This window comes from Megalobrama amblycephala, linkage group LG24, assembly GCF_018812025.1.
Source record: "Megalobrama amblycephala isolate DHTTF-2021 linkage group LG24, ASM1881202v1, whole genome shotgun sequence".
NCBI lineage: Eukaryota > Metazoa > Chordata > Actinopteri > Cypriniformes > Xenocyprididae > Megalobrama > Megalobrama amblycephala.
In genome coordinates this window covers 12012266-12024891 of record NC_063067.1, presented here as the reverse complement: position 1 = coordinate 12024891, position 12626 = coordinate 12012266, and the positions used below count along the sequence as shown (strand labels likewise).

The 12626-nt window shown below is 36.4% G+C and overlaps 1 protein-coding gene across 3 annotated transcripts in view; it reads right to left on the bottom strand.

Moving 5' to 3' along the window:
* rapgef3 (Rap guanine nucleotide exchange factor (GEF) 3) overlaps positions 1-10471 on the bottom strand; it is a 49486-nt gene extending 39015 nt beyond the window's left edge. The window contains exons 1-2 of one of the 3 annotated variants that reach the window (XR_007182919.1): positions 6317-6502; positions 2569-2636 (exon numbers count right to left, since the gene is read on the bottom strand). Coding sequence is in view for 2 of the 3 variants with exons in the window: in XM_048177800.1 (XP_048033757.1) it covers positions 2569-2636; positions 6317-6389 (141 nt within the window). In the remaining variant the exon portion in view is untranslated. Of the gene's footprint in view, positions 1-2568; positions 2637-6316; positions 6503-10079 lie in introns of those variants that run through there. The other 2 variants (XM_048177801.1, XM_048177800.1) reach the window with 2 other exon arrangements.
* Between the last annotated feature and the right edge of the window lie 2155 nt (positions 10472-12626).

Here is a 12626-nt window from a genome sequence, read left to right as displayed (position 1 = left end):
ACTGTCATAAAAACGGGCTGATGACTTCCTTGTTCTATGAAGTCCCTCCTTCAGAAATACGTAACGAGTTCTGATTGTGCCAGTGGTTCCTGTGTTGTGATTCGACAGCAGTTTAGCGCTCCTTGCCCGGAAAGGTCACGCCTCTTACCATAACGTGGAGATGCACGCGCTCTGTGTTATTGTAAAGATGTCTTTAATTTTACCCTATCAATTTGAGCCGGAATCAGACCCGGTGATTGGACTGCGGGATGAAAATAACAGCGTTTCGACGACATGGCGACAAACACACTCTACAAACGCAACTCTTGTGTATTCCTGTGGGCGGAGGTTAGTCAAAAAACTGTTTTAGTGACGTCATTAAAGAAGGAAGTAGAGGGATGTAGTCCAAACTGGCCGTTCGATGTAGGCGACTTCTGTTAAATAAAATATCTCGCTTGGCATTGAACTTTGAGCTTTAAAATTTTACAGATTTTATTTATACTCTAACAACAACATAACACACTAACTAAAGTTTGAAACATGGGATCACAAAGAACAGGACCTTTAATAATGGGGGCATTCAAGTTATTTGACATATTTTAATTTTTTAAAAGTAACGCAATAGTTACTTTCCCTGGTAATTAGTTACTTTTATAATGATGTAACTCAGTTACTAACTCAGTTACTATTTGTGAGAAGTAACTAGTAACTATAACTAATTATTTTCTTTAAGTAACATGCCCAACACTGCCTATAGGTCTGTTATAAAATATAAATATCACTGAATGAACTACATATTGGCACATAGTCTGAACTATTTGTACAGGCTACTCATTTCAAAGGCTGCATCCTCCGGAGGTCGCATTTGAAGGCTGTATACGTCATTGAGGCATCCGATGGATTGCAAAGTAAGAAAGAAAATACAGCATTTTGCATCTCACGAGGAATAACCATCAATTTTATTATGGTTAGGCTACTTTTCTTAAATAAGACATCCTTAATGATGCATGCAGCCTTCAAATGCGAGCTCCGGAGGGCGCAGCCTCTGAAATGAGACGCAGATTCGAACAGTAACAAAGGCGTCAGTTTTACCGTATTAATTCCAGCGCAAGTGCTTGTCTTTTGGAAGTGCATGCAAAGTGAATTTGCTTTCACACCATAAAGATGTCATGTCAACATGTCAACAACACAAACCAAACTCTTCCAGTTTCAGTGTTTGAAGGTTGCCTGGAAAATCCAGCCTCACCACTGTACCAGCGGATGAGTCTGGTCGGCCGTTGAATCAATCCGATTTCTAGGGCGGAGCAAATCCGAGCAAACAAGAAGCGGAGTAAACCAATCAGAGAAGGGCGGATATGACGTTAGCAAAGCGACAAGAGAGTCAACAGCGAAAAGTAAATAATTAATGTGTTTTTGGTCATTTATCAATCTTTATCCACCTTATTTGTCAATGCATAATTAAGGTATTTCTGTCAATCTGTGAGACTTCTGATTTATAGGGAAATAATGAGAAGAATATCAAAGTACTATAAAAAATAAAGTGGATAGGCATGCGCGTTTGGCACGAGTGCGCAGGCGCGTAATCTTTCTTTACAAAGTGACATCGCCAACAACTTGTCTGGCATGCACAATACAGTGTTTTAGTCATTTTCGCGGATCCGTGTGAACGGGGATAGTCCTTTACTAGTCTGTCACGTTATCAATTTTGTTTTCTTTACTGGGGCAAGTTGTCACATGGACTGTATCCAATTACGGTTCTGAGTCAGTCTGAAGTATGACAACTTAAGTGTGACAACTAACTTTCTCTCCCCTAAGGGGGGTGGGGGTGGGGGTAGGGGGTATACTTACACCTTTAGGGGTAAATAAGGTACAAAGGCAGTGACAGCTTTCTGAGAGGGTACATTAATATATACAAGATATACAGTTTTGTGATGTAGGCTATCTAAACATTTGAATGTGCATGAATGAATGATCTGTTCACCATAATAAAATGTTTGGACATTCTAGCAATAAATATTTTAAGAGACAGAAAAGGTTATGAAGTAGAACAAAAAACAGTATCTTAGACTAGTTAGTTTTATAGTCAACTGAAGGATTATTTCATCTGCATCCAGATATGAAGAACTTTGCATTACAGGCCTGCATAAAGCAACGCTAGAGCAGGCAAAATATGTTTAGCTCATGCGTTTGACTCAATAACACACTCCGTCTCTCCTTCAGCTCTCTTATCTGTGTGTTCCAGCTGCATGATAAACCTTGAGGGGTGAGGATCAGGGGGCGTGTCCATAACCCACCTTACTTACTGATGCAGGTGCCAAGGTTGCAGTGAAAGAGTAAATTGTAGCACTGGCTTGGATTAAAATCCTTCTGAAATTTGAATAGGACACATTTCCCCCTTTTTCAAAATGAGTTTTGAATGTTTACAATGTAGCAAAATGGGGTTGCTGTGTTTGATTTAGAGTTGGTGCATGAGATAACCATGAATTATCCCAATGCAAAGAAAAAAGCAATTAATAGTTGAGTTCATGTTTTATAAAGATACTCTGACTCCACATAGACATTATTAAGGAAGTAACCTTTATTCTGTACCTGTTCAAGGGACGAGTCCAGAGACGACCGGAAGAGTGTGTCTGCCGAGCTCATGACTGCTGGAGCCTCTGAGGAGACAAAAGTGAAGAAAGTAAGGAAGTCAGTGCTGTTTGATTCAATCTGCTCTCTTTTTACTGTTACATCATGTTATTTCCCATCTCGTGCTTATGATTTGTGAGATCTCATGACTCCCACAAAACCCAGTGGATGGATATTGTGAACTATGATGAAAAGTATTGTGTTTGCTTACTGTTTATTGTAAGCTGTTCCAAAGATAGAAACTCTAGCTCAGTTCCAAAATCTAGTGCTGCCTCACTGTCTAGCAAATACATCCTAACTGAAAAGAAACCTCATACAGTAAGTGATGATTTAAAACATGCTTAATGTGCAGCAACTCCATAACACATGCATCCCAAATAACATTCCTTATGTAAAAAGAATTTTTTATATTATCTCATAATTTGGCAGCAGGAATATTAGGCTGCTGTCACTTTAAGGCCTGACGCACCGATCCATTTTACTGTTACACATCCATTTTACTGTTTTCTTTCTGTTTACGTTCACTTAAAACATAACTGACTGTGTTTACGTGAATACTCGCCAAGACCGGCAATAAGCGCTGTTTTAGCGCAATAAGCAGTGAAAAAAATCTGCGGAAGTGAGTAAAATTATGCGGAATAAGCACAATCCAATGCTGAAATTCAAGCCCTGTAACACTAACGATATTCATCCAGAACAAATTAAACAAGTGAGTGAGGGGAGGCGGGTTTGTGTTTGTCAACTCGCTGTCGGAGAGATGAGAGCGAGAAAGCGCAGCTGGTGCGGAAAATTAGTATTGGAAGCATTTCAGATATTTCAGATATCGAAAAATTCGATATCGAAAAATAGATATTTTTGACAACACTTCATTGCACTTAGGGATACGCACTAACCCTTTTTAAAAGACTACAAATGAAAAATGTATATGTGACTTTTGACCACAAAACAAGGGTAAATTTTTTAAAATTTGGCAGAGATACAACTATTTGAAAATATGGAATCTGAGGGTTCAAAAATATAAAAATATTGAGAAAATCACCTTTAAAATTGTCCAAATGAAGTCCTTAGCAAAGCATAGCCACTCACAAAAATACTGTGGCGACCAGGGCGGGCAAGAGCCGTGAGGGAACGGCGCGAGGCCGGTGGGAGGCGCCAAAGACTATAGAATAACACAAGACGTGTCACTCGTATTGTTTTGAATGGGAGAAAGTGTAACGCGCAATATGGCGGAATGAGTCCCGCCTTCTAAATAAGAGCCAATCGCCGACTGGTAAAGTCATCGCGTCACTGCAGCAGCCGTTAGAAGCACCGGTTTCTATAGAAACAGACACGCACCTCTGAAACATGGCAGAAGAGACGCGCATTTAGGTCTGCGCATGCGCATTAGCTTGATCCAGCCTAAAAAATACAGTTTTTTGTCATGATTCGAGCGTTTGGATAAAACATTTATAAGACAGCTGTTGTCAGATTTCATTGGTGATTTCAAATATGAAATGTAATCATAAGGTTGGCGAACAGTTTTGGAGAATTTGATGTTTCCCCATTCAAAGAGATAGGGCATGATGCCCAGGATGCCCGAGAGGCGTTTCAAAGATGGCCGCCGAGTGAAATGACTTGTCTTAAAGGGACTTTGGAGGCGCACCGGCCTTGAGTCTCTCACGGAGGAGCTCCGGGAGCATAAAAGGAGGAGCGACGAATGTGAAGGACGAGAGAGGACCAGGCCTGGATATTATTTTATGTTTTATTATGTTTGTGTGGCCGGCAGACGTCCGCGAGGGTCTGCCGGCATTACTTTCGTTTTGTATTTGTTTATTTATATATTAAAGTTTTGTTGAACGTTCGCCGGTTCCCGCCTCCTTCCCGTACATACGAACTGTGTTACAAATACATTTTTGCATTTTTTATTTTTTTATTTGCAAATGTCTGTTCTGCATATTTCTTAAAAAGCAGCATATTTTGCTACTTACTATTTGGAGCATTCAATGCTGCATATAGGTGACCAGCTCATAAGGATTGGAATATAATTTACACTAAACCAGGTGTCCAATACTAAAGATATGTATTAATACAAAAAATATTATCTTTTTGAGGAAAGAGTGTCATTCACTTCAATAGGCATCATCACAACGTGGACAATACTGTATGTCCTCTCCACACACAGGTCATGTTGGGGACAATCTTAAGACAGGTCCCAACCTGAGAATGTCCATGTGGCTGCAGGTCACGGAACATTACATAATATTTGTTTAGACCCCGGCTATTGTTTCAGGAGTAGGCTCCCCTTCCTGGAGGAGTGAAATACAACAACACTTGCAGTCACTAAACTGTTTTTGGGAGTGTTTCAGCCACTTCTGTTCCACTCCTCAATCCAAAATAGCAAGATCTAAATACAGTATGTTGCTGCTATTTTTCATATGCATTTTAATCGCCAATTACAATATGTGAAGCTTTGGAGAAACAGAAAAGTAGTTTCTTATATACTTGCAATCCAAGCTGTGTATTAGGTCTCACATCTTTTGTGCTAAACATTGATTTAACACTAAACACTTTAATTATGTGATAATGTGTTATGCTAAACTCCTGGCTGTGAGTTATTAATTATTATGTGTAATATGTTGTAACTGGGTGGTTGCAAAATATTCCTTGAATTAGCACAGTTTTTGGAAGCTTGTCCCTGTTCTGGCTCTGTTCACCTGCCTTTTTTCCATGAGAGCCACAACATATTTCTCAACTGTTGCCCTGAGTATATTATCTCTGTCTGGCAGCACTGCATCAATAGACCCACAAAACCAACATCTTTCTCCAAAACAGAAGTGACTGCTGGAGCGAACGCAGTGTTTCAACATGAGCATGACAAAGCTCTTGCCTGCAGTTGTGTGAGATGTAAGGATATGGCACATCCCATGAATGGAACACTTTAATGTTCCATGACTAAAAAGAATTAGAGGCGCAAATCCTATTAAATTAACCTGCCATGAAAAGTGGCTTGTTTTAAACATTAAATGTCTGTTCTTTTTTAATATTTGCCATTGACATGTCAGAGTTCTAGACATTTTTGACATTTAAAATCATGCAAAAATATAATTTTGACACAATTTGTTGAATTAATGATTAATTAAAATTGTCCCATATTTTGCTCCCTACCTTGATTTTTATATAAATATATAATACTGATTTTTCAGACCAGAAAGCAAGTAAATTCCATTCCCTTCAAATTTAATTCATTTCATTTTTTTTTTTTAATTTATTTATTTTTTAACAATTATTGTTGTGTTGACGTCATTTGTCAAGCCCAAACCATCCATCCATCCATCCAGATTTGATAGTAAAATATGAAATAAAATAAAAAATCGTGGAAAAATTGCAAATCTCACATAAAGTGAATAAGCATGAAAACACACAAGTGCTTGTATAATATTAGTTTGACCTTGTAAGGTTGATGATCAGCTTTTTCTGAAGTTTAAGTACCTCCTACTGACTATTTAATGATTTTTGTATTATTATTTTGAGTGTCAAGCCATATTTTGTGCCGTTTTGTGGAAAGTGCCATACGCTAGTACTCGTACATGCATTTGTGCACTCAAGTAAACAACAGAGAACACATCTCTATGTGGTCTGATGTTCACACACTCTCACAACACTGATCATGAGTTCTAACACACGCAAACCAGGCATCCACTTCAACAGAACAGTATCAGATTTATCTTACCGAATCTGTTTTTCTTCTTAGCAGACAAGATCTGTTTAAAGAACGAAAACATTCTGGCATGTATATCCTCCATGTACGTCTCACTCCACAGCAGCTAATGTTATAAACCCTAAGGCCCTGTAAATGAAAGTAAGACGATCCACAATTGCTCCTTTTAGCTGTGTGCCTGACTGCATGTCTGCATATTTGAAAGTGTATTCTTGCATGTATTCTTGTGTGTGTGTGTGTCAGTGGTTGCCTATGACAAAGCCGGTGCCAATGACAGAACTCAGAAATCCAGTTTTCCTGCATGTGACCCTCACAAGGCACTTGAATGTGGTAGTTTGTATCTGATAAGTGCAGGTTTAACTCAGATCAGATAGCAATAAAGAGACACTTTGTCTGCCATTGTTTTAGAGGGTCAAAATGTGTTTGTGTGCAGTGGAGATGTAAAGATGTGGATGCCTTTTCTAGATATGCAGTTGCTACATTGAGAACATTTCAAACAAGATATTTTAGATCTAGATCAACTCACACAGCTACTTGAAGACAATAGGCTATTATCACCCAACCATTTGACTTAGGAGCTGAAATGGAAGATTAATTTTGCAAGCCTTAGTTCTCTCTAAAATATAATGTCAGTAGAATAATTTATTTTACTCCTCAAATGTGATTCATTTGTCTCAAACCACTGTTCAGGTTGACCATGATGTTAAATTTTTATTCAATTCAATTTTGTTGTTTTCATGTATTGTCTTATTTTCTATAATTACTTGTGCTGCTACATGTCTTGAATAAAGGTTTTATATATATATAGTAAATTTATAAACAAATACATTTATTTATTTAATTAGTAAATTAAATCAAATTAAATTTATTTATTTATTATTAAATATATAATAATATATTATATCAATATATTTGTAATTTATATGTATTTTATCATCATCATTATTAAAAATATATTTAAATTTGTAATTTTTTAAAATAAACTGTCACCATCCCGCTAGCGGACCACTTGCTGCTCTCTATTGCCTTTTATCCTATTACATATTTTAGTAATCAGCAAAAATTAGGTATCATTCGAAAGCTTAAAAACTCAAAATTCATCATGTGAAAACCATTTTGAAATCAGACATTGCCTTACCATAGACACGATACTTAAAATCCTTTTAGCTGGCTCCTCCCCCTAGTGGGTGGTGTCATGTTTCATATTACATTATATATATATATATATATATATATATATATATATATATATATAATCAAAAAAATTCTAATCTTGACAAAACGTATATCTTTGGAAAGGTCTAAATCTCTAGGTTCCATATTGGCCAACTGTTTTGTGATAGAAGTGATCTTATGACAGAAATGTATTAATTTGTTATAAAAAAAAAAAATCAATGGAATATGGGTGTCACCCGGTGGCTATTTTTGGTATTACACCTAAACAAAATCATAGAAACTTCATTTTTTGTGATATCAACTTCAAATTTGGAACACAACTTGGTTAGACATGGCTTTGATTTAATAGCAATTTTAGACTAAAAATTATTTTGTGAAAAATAATGTAAAAAGAGACTAATTTTAGGTCTGTATTCCAAAGCATTCATGAATTAATAGATAAATTAATTAATAGTCTTGATAGAGCATTTTCACATCTATGCTCAAGAAGAGGGATAAGGGGTACTTCCTCATGCAGAAAACTGTACCTTGAGGATGTTGTGTGTGGTTGCCAGGGTGTTGCTATACAGTTGCTAAGGTGTTCTGAGGGGTTGCTAGATGGTTGTTTACTGGCTCACCCCAAAGTCTTGAAATTTAAATCTATGGGATTATTTTCACCTGTTTTGTTGTATGTCAGGCAACAAATCTTAAAAAAAAAAAAAAGTATAGTATACACAATAATCAAGATACAAGGTATCATTCCTGTTGGTAGCATAAAATATTGTGTTTTGGGCCAAAGTTTATTAATTAGGGTTAGGGGTTTGTTCAAATCAATAACAAAAAAGATGAGGAATAGTGATGCTTGCTTTAGCAAGAACTTAGTGTGCCCTCTAGTGTGCGCTTATAGCTACTACATTTTACACACTTGATAATTTGGAGTCAATTTTGTGAAGATGTTTTACAGTATGTTTCAAGAATCTTTGCACTCCATATTTCCATTAAACACCCCACCCAAAATGTACGCATACAACTAGTTTTAACTAGACCAGTACTACAAATGAAGAAAAAACGCCCAACAACAAAGCATAAAATACAGAGAGAAAGAAAGCACATAGTTCCTTTGGGAAAGGGTGTAGGACTTCCTGCAACTAATCACAGCTTTTTGTAATCAATCTTCAGCTCCCTGTAGACACAATTTTAAATGAAGCAAAAATCACACACATTAATGTTCTGTACACTGGAATCTCAAGCTTCTCACATGTGGATGAAGATTGTTTCTGTTTGTTTCCTATCCAACTGTAGTTTCAGAACACTGTGTGATTTTACATGCTCATAAATCCTGTCATTCCAAATCAGCCTTTCCTTCCCGTACCAGCTCAGCGCCCATGGAGGAAGGAAATATTGTTTATATTGGAGCTCCAGTGATATATGAAGTGATGAAAGCATTTGGGAGGGAGGTGAAGAAGAGACAAGAGATGTTTTAAATGCACACCTCCTCACCCGGCCACAACTAATCGTGTGTAACTTCCTGTCTGCTATTTGGGGGCTTATGCTAGTTCACAGCTCACTTTCTTGTGCCCGCTTATCACCCACTAGCCGCTTAACTTTCCCAGCATCACGGTGAATCACTGCCCCACAGAATTTCCCACAGTTATCTGAGAATTTTTGTGCATTGCATTTACTGAAGATTATTAAATGCACATCCATGGGCAACATTTTAACCAAGTGAAACTCTAATTTAGCCACATGTTGTCTGTACTTTTTCTGCGGTTACTTTCAGGTTTCAGGATAAATGTGGGTGTATAAAAATATAATCGGCCTATCAGCACTCTAAAATATTTTGTAGTCAGTTACCCATGTGTCATGTAATACACATTTAAACTCATTTTATTAAAAATTTGTTCAAAATTAGTCAAAAATACTAGTAAAAATATGATATAATGATCTAATTATTATCTAACTGAAGTCATTTTTCAGGATCATTAAGGTAGTAATATCTCCATACACTCTTAAAAATAAAGGTTTCATAAGTGGGTTTTCACAGCGATGCCCTAGAAGAACCATTTTAGGTACCCTACCTTTCAGTGAACAGTTCTTAAAGGGATAGTTCACCCAAAAATGAAAATTTTGTCATCATTTACTCACCCTCATATATGAGTTTCTTTCTTCTGTCAAACACAAAAGAAGATATTTTGAAGAATGTTGGTAACCAGACAGCTGACAGTAGCAATTGACTTCCATAGTATTTTTTCCCTACTAAGTCAGTGGCTTTAAAATATCTCCTTTTGTGTTCAACAGAAGAAAGAACCTCATACAGGTTTGAAACAACTTGAGGATGAGTAGGTGCTGACAAATTTTTTCATTTTCAGGTGAACTGTCTCTAACAGTTTCTGTCTAAGTGTGAAGAACATTTTAATAAGAACATTTTTTCCACTATAAAGAATATTTTGTTTCCATGGATGTTAAAAGTTCTTCATGGAACCATCAATGATAATAAAAAACCTTTATATTTAGGAGTGTAAGGTAACACAAAATCACACAGTTAACTGGTTAAACACTCTTCTACTCAAACACAAATGATGTTGCATCTGTCCGTGATAGATTTCATAAACACACTTACCTGGTATATCTGAAGTTGGCAGTGTGTCCATTTCTCCAAATAGTTTTCTTCAGTGCCAGTCAGGACAATCTTGTCTTTCTTGTTTTTAAAGCGAGCGCCAAATATTCATTTGTCTTGCGATGTATCTATCTCTGTATGACTTTTTCCTTTCACTTTATCTCTCGCTCGATCTCTTTATGTCTTTCTGTGATGCCTGTGAAGCAGACAGAGGAAACCACTGCGTTTTGATCTCATTTGAATTGCTGAAGCCACGCGAGTTACCGGCTTCCTGCTGCACTCTGATTGGTAACATAAAATGTGGCTTTGTGTTTATTTCATAAAGGTTGGCATAAGAAGGTGTGTCGAGAAGCTTGATGACACTTGTTGTCCTCCATTTCCTTGAATTAGAAGTAAAAGCCACAGTATTTCAATTCTCAATAGTGACTGGGGGAAATGAGGCCAAAGTACATCTGTGGCCCCTTGGTTTGCTCCACTCCCCTCTGGACTTTCATTCTGTTTACATGCATCTTGCCAAAAATTGTGTGCTCATGGTTAATCTACAGTATACTTGAGATTTTGATAATCTGAATGGATCTGACTCTATTTGATCTTTTCTGTTCTGTTTACATGGTTATATGTCATATTGTCTGCACAACTAATTAATTATATAAAATAAAATGAAAACTAAAAGACTTTCAAATCACATGAGCCAATATTTTATTCACAATAGAACATAGCTAACATAAATGTTTAATGGGAGAAAATTTATACTTTTATCCACTATATGAGCTCATTTCAAATTTGATGCCTGCTACAGGTCTCAAAAAAGCTGGCACGGGGGCAACAAATGGCTGAAAAAGCAAGAAACTTTGAAAAGATTCAGCTGGGAGAACACCTAGCAACATGATTAGCTAAAGGGATTGTGAAATACTTTAAAAACAATGTTCCTCAACATCAAATTGCAAAGGCTTAACAAATCTCATCATCTACAGTGCATAACATCATCAAAAGATTCAGAGAAACTGGAGAAATCTCTGTGAGTAAGGGACAAGGCCGAAGACCTTTATTGGATGCCTGTGGTCTTCAGGCCCTCATATGACACTGCATCACTCATCGGCATGATTGTGTCAATGACATTACTAAATGGGCCCAGGAATACTTCCAGAAACCACTGTCGGTAAACACAATCCGCCGTGCCATCTGCAGATGCCAACTAAAGCTCTATCATGCAAAAAGGAAGCCATGTGTGAACATGGTCCAGAAGCGCTGTTGTGTCCTGTGGACCAAGGCTCATTTAAAATGGACTGTTTCAAAATGGAAAAGTGTTCTATGGTCAGACGAGTCCAAATTTGACATTCTTGCTGGAATTCACGGACACCACAAATGGATGCTTACAGACGTCTTCACACTGTTTTGAAAAGAAAAGTGGATGCTTCACCATGGTAAACATGCCCCCGTCCACTATTTTGAGACATATAGCAGGCATCAAATTTGAAATGAACTCATTTTGTGCATAAAATTTGTAAAATTTCTCAGTTTAAACCTTTGTTATGTTACCTATGTTCTATTATGAATAAAATATTGGCTCATGTGATTTGAAAGTCTTTTAGTTTTCATTTTATTCAAATTTAAAAAACGTCCCAACATTTCCGAAATTCAGGTTGTAATAATACACACTTTTTCCCTTAGTTTTATATGATGATTTTATGTTTAATTTAACTATATATTTGATATATAGTAGGCATTTCTTGTGTATGCATATGTTTGAAGGACAAAGTGAATAGGTCACAATGGGATGATTGAATGATGTCAGCAGTGATCAATTCTGGGTAGAGCATCTTTTATTCTACAAGGGAATATTATTCATTATCTGCATTATCAATGACGTTGATCACTTCCAGCAGGTTTTACAACCTACTTTTGTTTGTTTCACAATTACTCTAGAGCTCTGAGAAAGAGAGCTAAATGGAAAACCACTAAGAAAAGATCAAACTGATTCAAACCACCATCTTCAGTGCTGCACAAACAAGAGAAACATCATGTGACATTGTCTATTGCAGTTTTTCTCAAAATTTTTTACAAAGGCCCCCATTGTCCAACACAATTTTCAACAATATTTCTTCCAGTATTTTTGCTATAATTATGACAAAGCGGCTTGCTTTTTGTATTTTATTTATTTATTTATTTTTTATAAGAAACAGTAGTTATTGAGGGGGAAATGAAATAAAGAAATATGATTTCTCACTTTTATGTTACTGCACACAGCATTTATTGGTAAATTAATAAATATTTCTACACACTTTTCGTCTTTTCTTTGTTTATTCTGTATTACAGAAAAAAAAGAAAGCTAGGCTGGTTGTCTTGCTTATTTATGCATTCATACAATTAAACATGGGAAAAAAATTGTGCACTTTTCATATTTATTATATTATTTTGCAAACTTCGGTCACACTTATGCCCATGTTATACTGTGAGTATCTAAAATAAATAATGAGTATTTAATGATTATGAGTACTTGGTAAATTCTTGGTAATGAACAGTGTTGGGAAAAGTTACTTTTAAAAGTAA